General features: G+C 44.7%; 1 protein-coding gene across 7 annotated transcripts in view; it reads left to right on the top strand.

Annotated features, from left to right (window-relative positions):
* EIF4G3 (eukaryotic translation initiation factor 4 gamma 3) overlaps window positions 1-17,566 on the top strand; it is a 3,593,176-nt gene extending 3,575,610 nt beyond the window's left edge. For all 7 annotated transcript variants that reach the window (XM_044063163.1, XM_044063168.1, XM_044063165.1 and 4 more), the window contains one exon: window positions 16,595-17,566. In XM_044063163.1, coding sequence (XP_043919098.1) covers window positions 16,595-16,776 — 182 coding nt within the window. In that variant the 3' untranslated portion in view covers window positions 16,777-17,566. The remainder of the gene's footprint in view (window positions 1-16,594) is intronic.
* The last annotated feature ends 5,031 nt before the right edge of the window (window positions 17,567-22,597 follow it).

The following is a 22,597-nucleotide window of genomic DNA, read 5'->3' as shown; positions in this document are numbered from 1 at the left end:
GTAAACCCTGCAGCTTTCTAGCAAGTTCCAGAATATGCACAGTCTCAGTGAGGCACAAGAGTGAGTCAGCAAACTCAAAGAATGGGTCCCCAGAAGTTTTTATTGCTAACTGTCATAATTGTGGTGGAAATCATGAATCTAAGAGAGAAAACTGCTTAGCTTTTGGTCAGCAATGCCACAAATGCAATAAGCAGAATCCTTTCAAAAGGTTTTGTAAATGAAAATGGACACATTCTTTTATTAAAAGAGAACATTCCAAAAGATAAGTTGATCAATTAGAAAGCTATGACCCTACTTTTTATGTTGGTGTGTCAGTGCGTAATGGAACAGTTAATGCAGTAGATTTATGGGCAAAGAATGAAATATTTTGTACTGTTCAAATAAATGGAAAACCAATAGAGCTCAAAGCTGACACAGGTTCAAAGTGTAATGTTATGTCAGCAGAAACATATGCTAGAGTATGTGCTGGTGAGAAGCTTGATTTGCCAAAGTGTGTGAAACTTGTTGCTTATGGTGATAAAGAAATTCATACTAAAGGTTCAGTTGTGCTTTCATGTTACTCTGCTGGCAACAGCTATGACTTGAAATTTTATGTGGTCAAAAGGCCCATACAGTCATCATTAGGCCTCAGAGACCATTTGAAAATAGGACTGCTTTCATTTAGCAAGGAAGTCCATCTTGTTAGCTTAAAAAGACCACTGTTCTAATTTCATCCAGTCTATTTTCTCTACCTATGCTGATCTTTTCGAAGACAGACTAGGCAGACTCCCAGTTGTGTACTCTATGAAGTTAGACCCAGAGGTCAGTCCAGTTATCAGACCAGCAAGGAAAGTTCCACTGGCTATGCAGAACAGAGTCAATGCCGAGCTAGGTAAAATGGTGCAACAAGGTGTGATTTGTCCAATAGATGAACCGACTGAATGGGTATCTTCTATGGTTGTAGCTCGTAAGAAAAGCTCAGATGATCTCAATGTGTATTGATCCACAAGATTTGACCAAAGCGCTAAAAATACCTCATCATCCAATGCGTACAGTTGAAGTCGCTGCTCTTATGCCAAATGTCACTGTTTTTTTCTGTCTTGGATGCAAAAAGTGCATTTTGGCAAATACTGGTCGACTGAAAATCCTCATTTCTAGCTACTTTCAGTACTCCGTTTGGCAGGTACAGATTTCTCAGAATGCCATTTGGAATAAATTCTGCCAGTGAAGTCTTCCACTGTGCAATGGAGCAAATTTTTTCTGGGTATCCATGTGTTGTTATAGTAGACGATATACTAGTAGGAGGTGATGGTGAAGCTGAGCATGACAGAAACCTCAAGAAAGTTCTGGAAAGAGCATGTGAAGTGAATCTTAAGCTGAATCCTCAAAAGTGCAAACTCAGACTACAAGAAGTTACTTATGTTGGTCATTTGTTTACCAGTTCAGGCTTACAGCCAGATCCTTCCAAGCAAACAGCAGTTCTTGAGATGCCAGCTCCAGACAGTGTTCAAGCCTTACAATGTTTTCTTGGCATGGTTAACTACCTAGGCAAATTCATTCCAGACTTGAGCCAACTTTCAGCACCGCTTAGAGATTGGACACACAAAGATGTTTCCTGTTCATGGTTAGAACAACACTAAAGAGCATTTGATGTCCTGAAACATAAAACTGCCAGTTCACCAACTCTCAGATACTGTGATGTTCACAAACCATGATGCTTCAAAGTTTGGTCTTGGTGCAGGCATTCTTCAAGAGGGCAGACCAGTAGCCAATTCATCGAGAACTCTTACCCAGTCCGAAATAAAGTATGCACAGATAAAGAACTCTTGGGAATTGTATTTGTTGGGAATTGTATTTGAATGTTCGAAGTTCCATGATTATATTTATGGTAGACCTATCCGGATTGAAACTTATCCCCAACCTCTAGTCACTGTTTTGAGAAAGCCTAGGCATACAGCTCATGCCAGATTGCAACGCATAATGCTCAAATTGCAAAAGTATAATTTCAATCTTGTTTACATGAAAGGCAAACTTCTTTATCTTTTTGATACTTTATCCAGATTGCCCAGAAATATCACTGAACAGCATGAAATGAGAAACTTGATTTTGAAGTCAAGAAAGTGAGAAATTTTTCTTCCACATGTCTTGATGATGTTAGGAGTCATACAGCCTCAGATCCAGATGTTCTTCGTGTTGCACTGTTGCAGTCACCACCTGTGGGTTATCCCTGCTGTGGTAGCCCTCGGCCGGCCTGAATACCAGAGTCAATGTTTTTCTGCATCGGCTGCTGTTGCCTGTAGACTGACGTCAGATTGTCAGTGCTATAAAGACAGGCGGCAGACACCATTACAGCCATCTTTCTTGCTGTGGAGCCCATAGCAGAAGCAGTTTGCAAATGTGCCAGTCTGTCATTACCAGAGTTTGAATTACAGCTGAAAACATCTAAAGCTAAGTACCCCATTGGGGATCCTTTTTTCTTGCACTAACCGATGTCCAAAAAAGTTGTGTCTCGCCTGTGGAAAGCAGATCCCACACCGAGACTTCCATTCATACTGTGCCACTTGTTTAGGCCCAGACCATAACGTCCCCTGTTGCCAGTTCTGTGCCTTCTAACACGCGAACCTTTCACCCTAGAGCTCTTATTGTAGACAGGTATTTTTGTCTTCCGTCTTTGCATTCCGAAATGGCAGCAGTCAGCCAACAATCCTTAGACATTCCGAAAAAAAATGTAGAGGTAAAGATAGAGACAGACCGTACAAGGCTAAGCCTTCCGACGAGTCTACTGCTAAGCAAGGTCATCAGTTGTCCAGAATTCATTGGGGCGCTTTCGCAGCCCCTGATGCCTGATTCTATGCAGGCCTCTACTGAGACCCTTTCGGAGTCTGGTATGCCACAGAAATAGTCTGTCTTCTGAGCCTTTGGCTATCTCTGCCTTGGTTCAGTCTGGAGCCGTGACACGGGCACCAGTTTCCGAGGAGAAGCCTTGCACTACCGAATCTAGACAAAAGAAAACATCTTCCCATCCGACTACCATTTCTCTCAGACCGATGGATACCCTTAGGCCTAGAAGCCAGGCCACTCCTAGAAAATCTGCCTCTAGCCACCATCTTGCTCCTGCTCCACTACCCCAAGCTCAAATGTTTAAAATGGCGGAGGATCTTATCTCCCTTATCAGGGGTAGTCAGGCCACAACTTCTAAAAGGAACCCCCCCCTTCTCCTGAAATTGACAAAACAGGATTCTGTGGAATCTGATTATTCAGATTTTGGAGAGGAACAACAATCTCTGACTGCTTATGAGGATTCAGATGCAGAGGAATCCATTCCTTCTATATCCACACCAGAAGACCTTTCCTTTGGGGAAACCCTTCACACCCTCCGGGAACATTTCCAATGGGAATCTCAGGACTTCCTCCAATCTAAGAAAAGACTAAGAGTTTCTGGACCTGCCCCAGCACGGACCCCTGGCCATCCCATCTATCTTAGAAGTGGTGGATGATGTTTTCCATGAATCCAGCTTAGCCACTGACACCCTCCCACCTGCTCCCACTAAACCTGACAGGTATTTACAGAGTACCGGATTCTCACAAATACATGTACAGAAGTCCTGCTGCAGACCCAGAGGTCATTACACAGTGACCTAAAGGAGTTAAGACTAGTTCTGCCAAGAATCCTATTCCTTCTGACAAGGATTCCAGAGCTCTGGACAGATTGGGTAAAAAAGTATACACCTCTGCTACCTTAGTTATCAGAGCACTCAACTGTCAGTTACATATGTTAAAATATCAACAACACACTTTGGAACTATTAAAGCAAAAGATTTCAACCTTTCCTGACTCTGCCAATTCGAAAGAGTTAGCAGATTTACTGCACTCTACTTGTAAAGTGGACAAACACTGATTACACTGTGGATATGACACCCTAGAAGCCTCAAGCAGGGCAGCAGTGTCTGGATCTGTCATTAGGGGGCATGCATGGTTGAAGGAACAACCTCTTCCTGATCATGTCAAGTCTAAATTAATTGATGCACCCGTGGATAAGGACCACTTGTTTGGAGTAAAAACAGAAGAGATGCTTAAAAAGATGGAAGACAAAGCAAAATCTATGCAAACAGTAAATTATTTCTTTCAGGTTCAATCTCCTAGGTTCAGCAGGAACATTCCATTTAAACACTGGTCCTTCCCTGCACCTAGCAGACAGGGGCGCAAGGTAAGCCCCGCAGGGACAGACCACCCAGGCCACTATCCCAGGAACAGCAGAGAACCAAACACTGGACCCACCTCTGCCCCAAAGGCAGGGAGTTCCAAGTCATCCTTCTATGGCAAAAGCTCTCAATGACCCCCCCCCCCCCCGCACTCCGTTCACTCACCAAAAGCTAGGGGAAAGGCTCTCCCTCTGCAAAGCAGATTGGCTTTCTATAACAAAGGATTAGTGGGTCTTTAAGATCGTTTTTCCTTGATACAAATTCTGTTTCAACGAGCTCCCAATTCCAAAAGGGTACCCAGACTTACCTTCAAATCAGTGGGCAGAGGCATTGAAACAGGTCCAAACTCTCATATCCCATAGAACATGTCCCCTCAGATCAAACAGTCAAAGGCTTTTTTTCCAGACTGTTCCTTGTTCCCAGAAAAGAGGGCACTTGGCGCCCCATCTTGGATCTATCCATTCTGAACACCACCCTGGTGGTCCCCAAATGCAAAATTCTAACTTTGCAGCAGCTGCTGCCTATGCTGACAAAAAGCCTGGTTAGTGACCCTAGACTTAAAAGATGCCTACCTCCACATCCCCATAAGGGAATCCTGCAGGAAATTCCTGCGCTTCATTGCAGGCTCACAACACTAGCCCCGGCCGTAGCATTTTGCAGACACCAGAATATACAGATTTACTCTTATCTGGATGACTGCCTCATTTAGGCAGAGTGCAAAGAAAAGCTGCTCCAGGACCTTCTCTTTGTCAAAACTCTCCTAACTTCCCTAGGGTTCCCCAACAATGAGAAGAAGTTAAAGCAAACACCCTTCAGGAAAATTGTTTTCTTGAGAGCACTGCTGAACACAGCATCCCAAATGGCCTTCCTATCCCTAGAAAAGCAGAGCTTTCTGCCTCTCTACTTTACCCAGCTGGCTTCCAGAAGTCACCTGTGAGGAAGTTTCTGCAAGCCTTGGTGTACATGGCATCTTGCATCCTTCTAATTCCTCTGGCCAGGCTCCACATGAGGAAACTTTGCTGGTATCTAAAGAACCTTTGGTGTTAGCACTCCCAGCGTCCAGAGACCTCTCTAACTCTAATCCCCTGTATAAGGGCCAAGTTTCTCTGGTGGGCAGGTGCCTGTGCCAAGAACAAGGGTCTTCCCTTTATCCTCTGCCCTGCCGGGCAGACCATCACCAATGGTGCCTCAGACATTGCTTGGGCCGCTCACCTAGCAAGGAGGTGCACCCAAGGGCTTTGGGATGCCCAGCACCTTCCCTTACACATCACTCAGAAGGAACTGATGGCAGTACAAAAGGCTCTGACATCCTTCAAACCCCATCTCAGGCCAGGGGTTCTCCTTATCAAAACAGAGAACACCACAGTAATATGTGGTACATCAACAAACAGGGAGGGACCCAATCTTACCCTCTGTGCAGGGTAGCCATGAACCTCTGGCTGACGGCCTCCTCCTTGGGATTACACCTAATTGTGCTCAATAACTACCAGGGATCAACAACACTCTGGCAGACCACCTAAGCAGAAACTTACTGGACCCCCATGAATGGCAGCTGCACAGAAAAATCTTTTTGCAAGTCACTCAGGAGTGAACAACTCCGGAGATGGATCTCTTTGCTTTGCACCTCAACCACCAGCTGAAAAAATTCCGTACCAGGGAGTATCACCACCTAATGTGGAAGGGTGGATGGCTTGACCTTCCCCTGGAAGTCCCTCTTTGTGTACGCATTTCCTCCCCTGCCTCTTATTCCCAGGGTAATGATTAAGATAAGGGAGGAGAGACCAAAGGCCATCCTCATTGCTCCAGATTGGCCCAGACAGCATTGGTACCCCTTACTGAGCAGCCTGACATTACAGCCTCCCAGGCTGCTTCCCCTGATCTCAGACCTCTTGACCCAGGTGTGTGTGTGTGTGGGGGGGGGGGTGTTGCACTCAGACTTTCAGACTCTCAAACTGTCAACATGACTAATAATTTAAAAGCAAACAAGGGGCCCCTGTTAAGCAAACCAGTCCTAGACATTATCACAGAGGCCAGAAGGCCCAGCACCAGAAAATCTTATGCAGGTAAATGGAAAGGATTCTGCTCCTGGAGCCAGTCCAGAGGGGGACAGTACCTCAATACCTTCCATCCCTCTTATCCTGGACTACCTAGCAGAGTTACTCAATAGTGGCCTCTCCTTCTCTTCTTTTAAAATCCACACCTTAGCCATTTCAGCTCATTTCGATACAGACCAGCCCCTCTTCTTGCATGCTTTGATTAAACAATTCCTCAGAGAGGCTTCTAATATCAGACCTCCCAGAAGGCCACCCATGCCAGCTTGGCACCTGAATTATGTTTTGGAAAAACAAACCCTACCACCCTTTGAACCTGCTGCTTCAGCAGAATTGAGATACCTCTCCTGGAAGACTGCTTTCCTACTAGCTGTCACCTCAGCCAGAAGGGTTTCAGAACTTAAGGCGCTCGTGGCCATTGAGCCCTTCATCATTTTCCATGCAGACATGGTTTCCCTGAGGACTAACCCCCTCTTTTATGCCCAAGGTGGTATGTGATGTGACCCTCAACCAGGCCATACATCTACCCACCTTCTTTCCTAACCCTCAAAACAAGGGTTAAAGAATTCTGCACTCAGTAGACATGCATCGACAACTCAGATACTACCTGGTCTGTACTAAACCCTTCAGCAAAACAGACTAGCTTCTTGTTAGCTTTGTCCCAGGGGCAGAGGGGAAGCCCATTTTACCAAACCATTTCCAAATGGATATCATGCTGTATCTAGTTCTACTGCAGACTACATGGGAAACCACCCCCTAAGTCTGTTCGTACCCATTCCACTAGGGCAGCCTCCACTTCCACAGCATTCCTCGGAGGCGTTCCCACCAGGGACATCTTGGAAGCTGCCACCTGGGTCTCTGTCCACACCTTTACAAAGCATTACCACCTACCTCTTTTCTTTAAGGCTAGGGCAAGGTTTGCCTCTGCAGTTCTGCAGGGCAGGCTGACCCATGCCTAGGTCTGTAATCCTTCCACCCCTCTCCTCAGCTTTGGGAATGCTCCCGCGGGTGATGACTGTAACAGTGAAACATGAATAACATAGTACATTTGTATAAACTTACCATAAATGTAGATGTTCGAGTGGATTAATTGTTGCAGTCCTGGTTTCCTTCCCTCCTTCCCCCTTGTATCCTCTTTCCTTAGGGAGACATAAACTTTTCTCGGTGGCTTTTAGCCACCAGCACTTTACCATATTTCCTTGTGCTTTTCACGGGTTAGGGCAAGAAAAACTGATGTAATGGCGTCGGCTGCCTGGCTTTATAGTACTGACGACAGTCTACAGGTGACAGCAGCCAATGCAGAAAAACATTGACTCTGGTATTTGGGCCGGCTGAGGGCTTCCACAGCAGGGGATAACCCACAGGTGATGACTGCAACAGTGAATACACTTGAACATCTACCTTTATGGTAAGTGTACCCAACTGTACTTTCTTCACAAGCTCAACCACTTTCATTCGAGGGTGGCCATCAAAACAGTCTTGCTTAACAGTTTGCCTGCAATCATATTTTCCTTTACAGAGATGAGGTTTTGTTTGACAATGGTATCCTCATTAAAAGTCCAAAAGTGATTGTTCCAAAGTGCTTGCAGCGAGAGTATATTATTAGTTTGCATCATGGTCACCCAGGAATAGATCCTACCAAAAGAAGGGCAAAGAGGACTAGTGTTGTGCCTTCTGTGTCACAGAATATTGAGAGTAACTTTCATCTTGTTCTGTATGTAATAGTACTAAGCCACATCAACAGAAAAAAACACTTCAGCTAAACCATATTCCTGAATTACCTTGGTTGACAATAGCTACAGACATTTTTGAGTGGAATAGTCAACATTACTTGGTGTTAGCAGACTCTTATTCAGATCGGTTCGAGATTGACCTTCCTAATCTAGCGTCCAGTACTGTAATCAATGAAACGTCATTTTGCAGTTCATGGTAGTCCGCACAAAGTTATTTCTGACAGTGGTACACAGTTTACAAGCCAACAGTTCAAACAATTTGCTGAAGAGTGGGACTTTGCTCATGTTGCAAGTAGCTCTGAGTATCCACAGTCGAATGCAGTTCAAAGTGCGAAACAATTACTAGAGAAGTCAAAGTGAGACAGTAGTGATGTTTTCTTGAATCTTAGAAATGTTCCTCGTGATAAGCATCTTGGTTCACCTGCACAGAGACTTCTGTTGAGACAAACCAGAACCAGACTACCAAAAAGTAGTCAATTGTTGGTTCCATGTGTCAAAAATAAGATCAGTGAAAGCCAATATGTTGAAGTGGTTATCCCAGAAGTCCAGTTGTGAAAAGAGCAGCAAACTGCTCAATCCATTAGGTAAAGGAAAGATAGTGAGGATGCAGATGTCCAAAGGTTTCGATGGGATTATCTAGAGCTGAGATTGTACACTGTGGAATCACAAGGAGCAGAATTTAGGTGGAATCGGAAACATTTGATTCTGATGTCCGAGCCTGTATTGCACTATCATACCTGCGAGAAAGACACTGTATCTCAGAGTGAGTTATCCAGCATTCCAGTTCCAGAGGACATTCACGTAAATATCCCTGTTCCTGAGAGGAATCTATAGGAAATACACCTCAGGGATCACTTTTGTGTTTTTGCTCAATAGTGGCACAGGAAAATAACTTTCTTGGTGACGTAAGCCAGATAACCTTGCCGGCTAGGCTTATGTAGGCCCTTGGGCTGATAGCCTAGTACCTACCTATGAATCCCGAAACTCCAGTATCTATTTGTTCACCAATGACTATCCCTGTTGCTAAACCCTGATTGCTACATCACTAGATCAGGTCACATTTTTAAACTATGTTCCAGATACACAGCAACTTGGACATAAACATTGTCTATTTCTTATTGTTTGTACAGTTCCATGTCTCTATTCTCAAATGTCATTATATCGTGGGCAAGTCATTAAAGAGGGAGGATGTAGATCGATATGTAGGTACACCTATAAGAAGCTTTCTAGGGGCTTGCACAAGTGTATAAATACTGAGCACGTGTAAGCCTGACTGCCATTTTGTCATAAGCTGTTGATATAAAACCATGTATGCCAGTGTAGTTTGTCACTTAAGTTTGTTTATATTTTGTATTGCTGCTATCCATCCTAGTGTATTTCTGTGTAATAAAGCTTAGAAATAAACTATCCCACCTATACGTCTTTAATTGTGATGCAAGGCGAGCAACATGAATTTTCCAGCAAGGAGAATACAGTGGCTTTAAGAATGTGAGATGGACCATTACAAGAATTTTGTGCTAAAAATGTACCCTCAGAAAATGAGATCCCAGCTGCCACCCACTGCAGAGGGCCCTCAACAAGAAAAAAAAAGTTATTAATGGTGTGCATTCACATAGTTTTCTTGTTTCTGGGAGAATTTTCTATGGTACATATTTAAAATGCTGTTTGAGGGATGCCCCCTCAAGGTAACAACTAAGAGGTTTGTACAGGCAGCCTATTCCCACTATACAGGTAAAGTAGGGTAGCCACCTGAACTTAACAGAATCATTTACATTATGCACAAGGATGCCTCTTAGCAACTGGTCGACCTTCATTCATTCATTCATTCATTCATTCATTCATTTATTTATTTATTTATTTATTTTATATATTGTCCATAACTACTTCCCTCTTGACACTTGATTTGCAGTGCAAAACCAGTAAATAGCTTAGATTTATATGTTGTTTGAGTAATACCAGTTATGTGGGTTGGTGTATAGTAGCTGTTGGTCCTTTCCACTGGAGTAAATGAATGATGTTAAGTTGTCTATCTCGCCTTCATTCTTGCTGGTTGGGTTCAGAGCCGATCCTCGGCTCCGACTCGGCCATCTTCAAAAGCTCGAGAGCTGCATACTGGCTCGAGGCCACCCCGTATCCCATGATGCCTGGCGCTAGATACCCAGATCTCATTTGTCGCTTCTGCTGCGAGGTTGTCTTACTGGCTCAGGTCGTATTTTGTCATTATTATACTCGTTTTTTGATAAAAATAATTAGAACTCATTAGTGTAAATTTTTCATAGTAGTTAACCTTCTATAGATATATACTTCTTGTATCTTTAATTTTTTTCTGATCCTTCCCCTATCCCTTCAGAAAACTCGTTTTAGTTAGAGAGTTTTCCCCTCTCCCTTCACGTTCTTAGGTAGCCGTTTAAATTAGCGGCTAACCCTTTTCCCTTCCTCTATTTAAAAAAAAAAAAAAAAAAAACTTTTTAGCCTTTACCTAGTTAGTTTTATTTGGCTTTATACATAGAATATTGTCAGTTTTCTTGGCTGTGTTTTGGGTGCTTAACTTAGTGTGTGTGGTAGTAGTTACATACTAGTTTTTGTGTGTTTTCCTTGGTATTTTCTTTCTTTTTCAGGGATGTCTAAGGAAACCAAGGTGTCCGGATTCAAGAAGTGTGACTTATGCTATCAGAAGATGTCTCTGACAGATGGTCACACTTCTTGTGTCTATTGTCTGGGCGCCGTGCACCTGCAGGACTCTTATTCGTTTTGCCATGCCTTCAGCCCAAGAGTCCTGCAGGTGCGCAAAAATAAGTTAATCCTAAGGGGATTACTTAAGCAGGATTCACCAGCTAAGACTCAGCCTGTGAAGGCCTCTAAGCCACCTAAATCTTCGGCTCCCAGTTCGGAGCCATCAATGAGTGAAGCTGTTCCTTCAGCCTCGGTTCCGGCTGGAACCAAATCTACTGGTCTCCCAGTCGGTTCCGACTATCCCTTCGGAGCCGTCTGGGAGTCGAAAGAGGTCTAGGTCTCCCTCCCTGGAGTCGATATGCTTGGCTCCATGGTCTCCTCTGCTCCAATCGGAGCACAGTCATCGGTCCCACTCTTCTCAGTCCTCAAGATTATCCGATAATGACGTGGAGAGAATGGTCAGTAGGCTGTTGAAATCGCAGGCCCTAGCAAAAATGTTGTCCAGCCCCCTCATCAGGTGTTGGCTCCGTCCATATCTGCAGTTATTCCTCCTCTGACTCCTTCCTTGAGCTTGGAGCCGGAGTTTGTTGAGGTTCGAGTTGTGGAACCGTTGGCACCAATACCTTCTGCTTTGGTTCCATCGTCTGCTCCGATCACTTCTTTGGTACCGTCCTTGGAAGGGTCTGGGCACTGAGACTCCCTCGACGGCTCCGAGGGGGCGAGTGGCATTGGACTCTTGTCCGAGCCCATTCTTCCTCTCGGAGCTTCAGCTCAGGAGCCATCCCCCTCGGTGTGGAGAGGGATTTTGGTTTCTTCAAAGCCCTCTCAGCATTCCAGCAGGGACACCTTTGAGATCATGAGGAGTGTGCTGGCCCCTGAGTCAGCCCCACGATCAACCCCACCGGCGCCTCCCACTATGGTGCCTGTGTCTGCCTCTGCCCCTCCTCCAGACCCCAGGCGTGGGGAACCAATGCTCCAGGGCACCCCCCTGGGTGTATCTTCCTCTTCCGAGGCCTCCCCTTATCATTCAGAGGAGCCACCTTGTAAGAGGAAATGCAAGAGGAAGCATGTTGACTCCCCTGAGTCTGTCACATCAGATACCGACTTGGAGGATTCGGAAGGGTCCCCGAGATCCCCCTCTGAAGATGTCTCCTTCTCAGGCATCCTTGAGAATGCTTAGGCAGAGGGGGAACTGGACTACCCTAAACCCCTCAGAGGATGAGTCTGTATTCCTGGATGCGTTTCGGTCCCGACCTTCCACCTCCTGGGTGTCTCCGCCTTTCTACCCACCAATGTCCGTGGTGGCTCGGAAGGCGTGGTCAGCTCCAGACACAGTGGAACCAACCCCCAGAAGACCCGCTAAATTCATAATGGCACCACAGGATAAACAGTTTTTAACCAAAGGTGTCCCTGTTGATGCTATGGTGGTAGCGACGGCCGCAAAGAAGGAGTTGGCTGAAACCTCTTCATCTGTCCATCCCCGTAACAAGGAGTCCAGGACTATGGACAGATATGGGAAGCGGATGTTCTCTTCAGCGACTTTTTCTATGAGGTCTCTGAATTATTTGTGCCACTTTACCTGCCTTCAAAGGGATCTCCTTAAAGAGCTTGGAGATACCCTCCAAGATCCATCAGCTGAGGGGGCCCGGGCTAAGGCAGCCTCCCAGCTGGCGACTCTTAATTCAGTGGTGAACTCCTCCATGAGGCTCATTTCTTATGCAGCCGATGGTGCGAGCAGAGCCGCGGGCCCAGGTGTTGCTCTAAGGAGACATGCCTGGATGCGGCTATGTAACTTTGCGGAACCTTTCAGATAGTCTTTCACCAACACCCCTTTTGATGGTTCCTCTCTTTTTGGATCACAGGTGAAGGACACCCTTACCAGGTGTGAGCAGGAAGGCAAGACTCTCTCTGCCGTGGGAGTCCGTTTTTCCACTCCTTCCAGACCATATCCCAAGGGTCAGAAGAGTGGAAAGATGTGGTTCTGGAAATCTCAGGGAGCCTTGCCGGACACATGTGGTGAGTTCCCATCCAGAGGCAGAGGAGGGAACAATAACAGACGCTGCCGTCGTGGCAGAGGGGTTTCGCAAAACCAGGGCAGCAGAGAATCCTTCTCTGAGAAGCCCTCCCACCATCCCTGAAGGGTTGCTCGACTGCCCACCTCCGGTGGCAGTTGGGAGAAGAGTATCACTGTACCCGAGAGCCTGGCAAGACATAACACAAGACAAATGGGTACAGTCAGTTATATCCGGAGGCTAATGGGTACAGTCAGTTATATCCGGAGGCTAAAGAACACCCTTTGTTCGCACTCCCGTTGTGTTAAACAAGTCCCTTCTAGATGTTCCACCCAATGTAAGGGATCAAGTAGTACAAGAAATTTCAGAACTGCTAAAAATAAAAAGGGCCATCTAGCAAGTCCCAGCAGACCAACAAGGATTCGGAATTTACTCAAGGTTCTTTCTGGTACCAAAAAAGAAGGGGACTGGAGACCCATTCTGGATCTCAGCAGACTGAACAGGTCTGTACAAAGAACCAAGTTTCGGATGGTCACGCTACAGTCCATTATGCCCTTTCTGAATCAGGACAATTGGATGTGCTCTATAGATCTTCAGGATGCGTACTACCATATCAAAATGGACAGACGCTCCAGAAGATTCCTTTGCTTTTGCCTGGGAGCCAGCCATTACCACTTCAGAGCTCTGCCCTTTGGTCTCACCACAGCCCCCAGGGTGTTCACCAAATGTATGGCAGTAGTTACCGCTCACCTGAGACGGCAAGGATTCCAGGTGTTTCCATATCTAAACGACTAGCTCCTTACTGCTACCACCAGGCATCACCTTCTGAGAGCCAGAGACTACACTATCGAGACTTTCTCCAGTCTAGGTATCTCAATAAATTTCAAAAAGTCTGCATTGTCGCCTTGTCAGTCTATCACCTTTATAGGTACAAATTTAAATACAAAAGACATGTCAGCGAGCCTTCCACCAGACAGGGTGTTAGTGATTCGTCAACATGTACAGGTCTTATTAGCATGCAAAAGAATTCAAGCCAGGTTCGTCCTCCAAACTCTGGGTCTCGTGGCAGCAGCGATCATACTTGTTCCTGTAGCTCGTTTTCACATGAGGTTCCTCCAGTGGCTGCTTTTCACCCAATGGTCCTTCCAGCAGTTTCCCATGTCTCACATGATTATGATCACAGAAGCATGCAAAAACCACCTTGCATGGTGGATAGTCTCCACATCAGTACCCCTAGGCAGACCATTTGTACCCTCCCCCAGTTGCTACGGTTACCACAGACGCTTCCCTGATCGGGTGGGAGGGGCATTTTCAGGGCAGGACAGTCCAAGGCACCTGGCAACCTCACGAGTACCACCTGCATATAAACGTCTTGGAGATGAGGGCTGTGCTTCTAGCGTTGCAAGCTCTTCAGAACTCTCTTCCTACCGGGACCATTGCAATTCAAACGGACAATATGTCAGTAGTGTGGTACATCAACAAGCAGGGTGGAACCAAGTCCTACCCGTTATGTTGTGAAGCACTCAGACTCTGGCAGTGGGCGCTCTCTTACCAACGGTTTCTGATCGCAACGCACATCCCTGGGAAGTCCAGCATCATAGCAGACAGGCTGAGCAGAGCAATTCTCATCCCTCACGCGTGGTCTCTGAATCAAGTAGTTGTAAACCAAATATTCCGCAAATGGGGCCAGCCTTGCTGCAACCTTTTTGCCTCCCCCTTCAACAGCAAGTGCAACAATTTCTTCTCTCTCCTTCCACTTCCCGGACATTCTCCCAGAGACGCTGTAGTCCACGATTGGCCTCAGGGACTTCTTTATGCATTTCCTCCGTTTCCCCTTATTCCAAAACTGATACAGAAAGCTACCGTTTTGGGCTGCAGAATGATCCTCATTGCTCCTTACTGGTCTCGACAAATATGGTTCCAGTTCTTGCATCATTATCTTCTCGAGCAGCCTTGGACTCTGGACCCAGTTCCAGACCTTCTGACCCATCAATCGGGCGGGCTGCACCAATCCCTGCTATCTCTCCAGCTCACTGCTTGGTTGCTCCACTTCCAACCCTAGCCAGGCTTCCAGATATCTCCCCATCTGTGTGGAAAATTATTTTATCATCGCACAAGTCTACCACTAGAAAAACTTGCGCTAGTAAGTGGAAACGTTTTTTCTTCCTGGGCAGAGAATAAGAGTATAGACCCCTTTTCAGCCCCTATACACCACATATTGGAATTTCTTGCAGAACTCTTTCATTCTGGGTCAGCTTCCGCTACAGTTAGAGTTCAGTTAGCTGCAATTTCAAATTTTCACATTGGCCTGTCGGGAAATAACATCATTCGCGTAAGCTATGTAGAGCCTTTTTCAAAGGGACCACTATGCTCAGGCCTCCAGTGAGAGATCCTCCACCCCCGTGGGATCTAAATTTGATTTTAGCTTCTCTAATATAGGCTCCCTTCCAACCTGCAGCATCTTGTTCCCTGAAGTTTTTATCATGGAAAACTCTCTTTCTGGTAGCCATTACTTCAGCCAGAAGAGTTTCAGAACTGCAGGCTCTTTGTACCCATCCTCCATACCTAATGTTCCACAATGATAGGGTCGCTCTCAGAACTAATCCTTCCTTCCTTCCTAAGGTCTCTTCAGAAAATAATTTGAATCAGTCCATAGACCTTCCTGTGTTTTTTCCCAACCACTCCCAACAGGGCGGAATATAAGTTGCATCAGTTAGATGTTCACAGGCAACTACGTTTTTGTTTGCATAGAACTAAAGATATCAGGAAATCCTTTCTTATGCTGAGAGTAGACAAGGTCTTCCAGTCTCAAATGTAACCTTGTCCAGGTGGTTGACTTCTATCATCACTTTTATCTATCAACTGAAAAATAAAGAATTACCGGTTAAACCAAAAGGTCACTCCACCAGAGCTTTAGCCACTTCTGTGGCCTTTCAGGCGAGGTTGCCCATGAAATCTATTTGTGCTGCGGCTACGTAGGCCAACCCACATACTTTCATTTCGCATTATAAGTTGGATGTGGTTTCCAGAAACAGAACAGATTTTGGTTCCACTGTTCTGAAGAGTTTGTTCCGATGAGCCACCCAGGATTTCAGGTGCTAGGGACACTGTCCCAACCAGCAAGAATGAAGGCGAGATAGACAACTTAACATAAAGAAGTTATGTACCTACCATAATGTTCCATGTTAGTTGTCTTCTCACCTTCTTTCTTGCGTCCCACCCTCCATCCCCCTATCCTTGTAGACCGAGAAGAGTTCTTTATAGTTTTTCACTGGCTGAGTCTTCTCTAGCTATTCCTTTCTATCTAGTAGCCTCTCTGGAGGTTTTGTATATTCCAGGATAGAATCCTTTCATTATTATGTCTGCAGTTAGACTTACTAAACGAGATCTGGGTATCTAGTGCCAGGCATCATGGGATATGGGGTGGCCTCAAGCCAGTATGCAGCTCTCGAGCTTTTGAAGATGGCCGTGTCGGAGCTGAGGATCGGCTCCGAACCCAACCAGCAAGAAAGAAGGCGAGAAGAAGACTAACATGGAACGTTATGGTAGGTACATAACTTATTTTTTTGTTACATAAATCATTTACTGTCTTGCATATTTTGCTTACTGTTGGGATGTACTTTTCTGTTTGGAATGTATCAACTAGAGGGCATGGGCAGAGTGCGCCTGTTGGGGGGAGATGTTTAAGGTAGAAAACTTTGGAGTGAGATATTCATAGAAAAAGCAACACAACCTTAAAGTAAACTGCTGACACAAATGAAGCAGATGTAAGCATGTGGATTTGAACCAAGGCACCTCCTTGTTACAGGAGAGTACTGTTTGGAGCTGGGCTGTGGCTACATTAGATTTATGGTTACGTGCAATGCAGTTAGTGCTACAGTGGTGAATATGTAGCAGCCTCTCTGTAATGTTGTAACATAATGCATTCCTCTCTTTTTCTGTAGATTTGCTTCGCATGTTTTTCGATTGTCTGTATGATGAGGAAGTGATAACCGAAGATGCCTTCTACAAATGGGAAAATAGTAAAGACCCTGCTGAACTAAATGGAAAAGGAGTAGCACTAAAATCTGTCACTGCATTTTTTACATGGCTACGGGAAGCAGATGAGGAATCTGAAGATAACTAACACACAGTACTTAACATATTCATGTCTTCGCCAATCGATGTGCAAAAAGGCCAACGGTCGCAGTGACGACAAATAATTTACATAAACATATATGCACGGGTGAAACAAAACTGCAAGAGATCATGGCGTGAAAGGTACATGCAAAAAAAATAGAAACCATAGACAGCACTAAATAAATAAACATATATTATTTATAGAAAATATTTTTGTTTTAATTGTTAAAACTTTTTTATTAAAAAGGACTCATAGTAACAAATTTCTGAGTACAAAAAAACTGAACACTTTAATTTATTATTTTAAGAACTGCAAATACTTATGCACTTACAGATTTGCGGTTCCTGTAAACAAAATGTATAATAGAGATGCAAGAGTAATAAAACTTTGCCCCCAAAGTCAGATGCATTCTTGTTTTTTAAAACAGGGTACATGGCAAATCTAGTAAAGATAAATATGAATGATCACTTTATTAAGAGTTGCCGTCAGCTTTTCTTCCTGCCTGCATAAGCTTGTTAACTGAATAAAAAGAATAAATGTACATAACTTCGGAGCAAATGGGGCATACATTGTATCACATGGACGACAACTCATGGAAAATTAACATGAAAAAGTGGATGCGACATTAATCACTTCAGAAGTGCTTGTAATACTTTCCAAAGTGTAAAAAAATCAAAAAGCTTGTAAATACGTAAAGTATTTAAATTGACTCATTACTTTCACTTTCAAAGAACTGAATAAAGAGGGAAAAACTTGAAGGTTGAAAATAAAGCATATTGATTTTGAAAGAAACTAAGCATGTTGCTTGCATGTAGCGTCAGCTGTCTTTTTCAGCTTTTTTGTTGAATCTGAGTGAAAAAGATGCCAATAACAAAAAAAAAAGCTGATATGTTATATAGGTTACCTTTAAACTGGAAACCAGCATTTCTTTGCCCTCAGCATGCAACAAGACTAAGAGAACTGAAAAGAAAATCCTCCCTTTGCTGAGTGATGTATTGGAATTGGGTTGTTACACTGTCATTCTAATGAATTTGTACAGTTGATAAATTGTGGCCTTCAACTTACTGTGGAGTATGATGAAGAAACCTTGTGTCTTGAAATAACTTGTATGACCACTAAAAGAGCATGTAGCAAGATAGTCCTGCCTTTCAAGCAGTAAGTATTATGTTTAAAATTGTCCTGCGCAGCTTACTACTGATGCTGTACAGCATACTTTTATATTTTATAACAATTATCTTTTTTTTTCCCTACATTTTATACTGTTCAATTTCTGAATAACAGTGTCATGTCACATTGAAAAGAGTTTGCTTACTTTGGATTTTCATTTTGTGCAACATTTAATTTTTTTGGCAGTATTTCTTTATATAATATGCAGGTAAGTATCTCTTGGAAATGAATTTGAGTATAGATATCCTGTTTCTAACAAAAATTGCATGCGTACATGTTTGTATGTGCATGTTTATTTGCAGGTATAATGAAGGATAGTGATATGTTTGTTCACTGACCATGTATAGTTGGGCTGGGTAAATCCACATTTTCAGTGCAGAGTTGGAAGGTTAAGTACGTAGTCCAAATAAGGGTCAGCATTTAAGACCCCCTTCATCAGTTGTTGCTGGGGTTAATGAACACCACCAGTCAGCGAAGCCTCCTCATCAGTCGGCGGAGTTAATGAACACCACCAGTCAGCAAAGCCTACTCATCACTCGTTGGCAGGGTTATGAACGCCACCAGTCAGCAAAGCCTCCATCAGTCATTAGCGGGGTTATTGATCACCACCCGTCAGCAACGCCTCCTCATCAGTCATTGGCGGGGTTAATGAACACCACCAGTCAGCAAAGTTTCTAAAGATCTCACTTTGGGGAAAATCTTTGAAAATAACTTCTGTATTGCTCTTACTAAAAGTAAACATATTTGTTACATTTCCAGACTTATTTACAGTTCTTCACTTACATATAGCTCCAGTTCTTATGATGTAAAAGCATACATGCTGTCCTTATAATAGTGTTGTTACCTCTACAATAACAAGTCTGTGCTTTTCAGGGCGTCCTTCTGGCCATTTGTAATGGAAAAATATCTCACAGTAATCAAGTACAACATTTCTGTTCTCAGTGTTACTGTTCTTTTTGGGTTGAAAAGCTTGCTTTTTCATGCACCTGGCTAAGTGCATTTAAACCCTGTCAGCTGCTGAATCTATAGTACACTCTGATGTGTAATGTTCATTGGCACCATTTCACAATTTCTATGATCACGTTTTCACTTCAGCTTCTCTTTCCTCTTACTTATAATCCAGTGCTTCCTAGCTTGTCTACTGGAATCCCTCCACCAGCAAACAAGCATTCTTGCCGGTTTTATTGCCCATGATATTCTGAAACTCATCCATCTCTGCCCTTAAAATCAGGCCTTTCTTCATCTGTTTACTTTCTTTATCCAGTATTATATAACACAGCATCCAGTTTGTTATATTATTTCTTTAACTGTTTTTGACCAGCATCATGTCATATAATCCTTTAATATAGGTTCATAGGTTGGTACTAGGCTATCTGCCCGAAGACATTTATAAGCCTAGCAAGAATGTGTTGGCTTTCGTTGCCCCCTTAGATTAGTTCCCTGTGCCTCTGTCCAGCAGAGCCACTGAAGTGATCCCCAAGGTAAACTTTCTGTTTCCCATCCACTCGTCAAGGTTTCTTTTGAAGAGTTTTAGCGAGGAGCTCTGCCTAATGTAGATTGGGATCTTGTTCCAAAGCATGGGAAGTCTCTGGGGCAGGAATCTATCCCCCCAGCACATCCTATTTATTGTTGTGGTGAGGTTTGGATCCCTAGAGCGTGTGGCTCAAGGGGATAAGGTTTTCTTTAGGTGGAGCATGTCCACCAATTCTGGGTTGGAGATGGCCTTGTATGTCAGGCACAGATAACCTCTGAGTAGGCTGTATGCAACCGAGTACAATTGGAGTTTCTTCAGTCGAGCTGCATAGGGCATCAGTTTGAGGCCAATGATCCTCTTGGTGAGGTACTTGTGTGGTCTTTCCAGCTGTTGCAGGTCTCTTGTAAGGTACATCCCAAATGGGGCATTGTACTCTATGATGGGTCTGATGATTGATGAGTAGAGGGGCACAATGTCCTCTTTATCTGGATGCGGACCCTTTTGTGATTAGGTGGGCCATGTAGAAGGATTTTTTAACCACTTTGGCAATGTGATTATCACAGGTGAGATTACTATCTACTTGGGTCCCCAGATACCTTATTACGTCTTCCGTATTTAGGGGACTACCACCTATGTGATAGTTTGTGGGTACTTTGTTTTTTCCAAAGGGGATGACTATGCACTTTTTGGCATTTAGCTTGAGGCCATGATTTTGACACCAGGTATCCATCTCAGTGAGACCCTTTTGGAGGATGTCTTTGTCAGCCGGAGAGTCAATTATAGCCCCTAGTTTGCAGTCGTCTGCGAACTTGGTCAGCCATAGTCCTCCTGTGCTCGCCTGTACATCTGAGAAGTATATGCCGAACAGGAGGGGTCCTAGGACTGAGCCGTGGGGAATGCCACTTGTAACCGGTTTAGAGTCGGACCTAGCTCCTGCAATTCTCACCATGTGGGATCTGTCTGTGAGCCAGTTGGCAACCCATCTTGTGACGTAGGGGTTTATGTTCAGGCTGGTGAGCTTGTCCATAATACTAGAATGGGGAATGGTGTCGAAGGCCTTAGCAAGGTCTAGGTAGGCTGTGTGTCCCATCTTTCCCTTGTCTATAGCCTTGGTAACTGTTTCAAAGAAGTCCACCAGGTTTAGGACGCATGATCTGCCCTTAACAAAGCCAAACTGGGTAGGGTTCAGTGTTTGGAGGATGTCCTTCAAGGATGCATCTGCAGTCATAACATATGGGTTGTCCTGCCTCAGGCAGCCCTTCGGTCGGCCGGATTCCAAAGTCTGGGTCTGGCCTCGGCTGATGTCGCACTTTCCCCGACGTCAGAGCTTCTGGGGTATAAAGGCATCAGCCGACGCCATTTTCCTCGGTCTTTCTTGCCGCGCGGTGCCCGAAGCAGAAGCTGTTCGCAAGTGCCGGTCGGTCAGATCCAGAGATTTCAGCTACCGAAGACTTCGAAAAAAGCTAAGTACCCCATTGGGGACTCTTTCTTGCCTCAGCCGATGTCAGACAAAGTAAATAATTGTTTAACTTGTGGGAAACAAATACCTCATAAGGATTTCCATTCTTACTGCCTTCCTTGCTTAGGCCCAGACCACGACGTATCAGCTTGTTTAGCCTGTGCCTCCTTCAACCGACGGACTCTTAGACGTCGGTCGGAGTTTGCAGAAGAGTTTTTCGGATTCGCTTTTGCATATAAAATGCCGTCGGAGACTCCGACTACGCATATGGCCAAAAAACGCGGGGAAAAGGACCGACACTCGCGGCACGCGGTTTCGGCTGAAACCATGGTTAGGCCTACCGCGAGTGTCTCGGTTTCGGCTGAAACCGAGTCCTCTGTTCTGACTTCTACCGAAATCATACCTCCGACAACCGAGGCCAGAGAGGCCCCGGCTGAGTCGGCTTCAGAAATCCCTACCGAAGCTAGCGCACAAGAATTGTCTGACACCATTTAATTGGACATTTCTACACCTGCACGTGGGGCAGCTAGGCCCCCTGCTTCTATGTCTATTAAGGCCTTCTCCAGGGCTAAAGCTGCCAAAATTTCAAAAGCTTTACCTGCCAAATCTACTTCTCAGAGGCCTTCCTCAAGTTCTCAGATTCTCAGTCTTGCTGTGGACCTTATATCCTTGATTAGGGGTTTCCAACCTCACCCAGACAGGGCCTCCCAACCTCCACCTGACAAAAGGCCTAGGACTGAACCCTCTGAACCTCTCTCCTCTGATTACTCCTCGGATGGATCTGATTTGTCAGACCATCAGGAAGGGGCCTATTCGCCTTATGAGGATTCAGATGCAGAAGACTCTATTCCTTCGGCCTCCCCTCCTGAAGAATTTTCCTTTGGGGAGACTTTGCACTCAATGAGGGAACACTTTCAATGGCAGGGTCAGGATTTTTCTGATTCTAGAAAAAGATTAAGGACATTTTTACATTTGCCCCAGCATAGGCCATTAGCCATACCACCTGTGCTAACTGTAATTGATGATGTGTATAATGATGTCAGTTCTGCCCCTGATTCTCTTCCCCCGGCCCCTGCCAAACCTGACAGATATTACAGGGTCCCGGATTCTCACTTCCACCTGTATAAAGCCCATGCTGCAGACCCAGAAACTATTTCTCAGGGCCCAAAAGGTGTTGCAGCTGCCACTGCCAAAAATCCCCTACCCTCTGAAAGAGAGTCAAGAGCATTAGAGAGATGGGGTAAAAAGGTTTATACATCTGCTACTCTTTCTGCCAGGGCATTAAACTGTCAATTCCATATGATACAGTACCAAGAATATTTGTTAGATCAGCTGAATAAAAAGCTTTCTTTTCCTGAACCTTTAGACCGTAAATCCCTTCAGGATTTGGTACACAACTCTCAGCAGGTCAGTAATCATTTCTTAAAATGTGGCTATGATGCATTGGAGGCTTCATTTAGATCAGCTACGACTGGGGCAGTAATTCGGAGGCATGCCTGGCTAAAAGAGCAATCTTTGCCAGACCATGTCAAGGCTAAACTCCTAGATGCTCCAGTGGAGAAACAAAGTTTATTTGGCTCCCCTGCACAGGAGATTCTAAAGAAAGTGGAAGAAAAAGCTAAATCTGTGCAAACAGTAAAGGATTTTCTGCAGGTTCAACCTCCGAGGTTCAGCAGAAACTGGCCTTCAAAGAATTGGTCCTTTCCAGACACCTCCAGAGCACAGAG

Source organism: Protopterus annectens, chromosome 2.part1 (genome assembly GCF_019279795.1).
Source record: "Protopterus annectens isolate FY-2018-M chromosome 2.part1, PAN1.0, whole genome shotgun sequence".
In the NCBI taxonomy this organism is placed as follows: domain Eukaryota; kingdom Metazoa; phylum Chordata; order Ceratodontiformes; family Protopteridae; genus Protopterus; species Protopterus annectens.
Note: the sequence above shows the minus strand (reverse complement) of the source record. Positions and strands in the feature narration are given on the sequence as shown.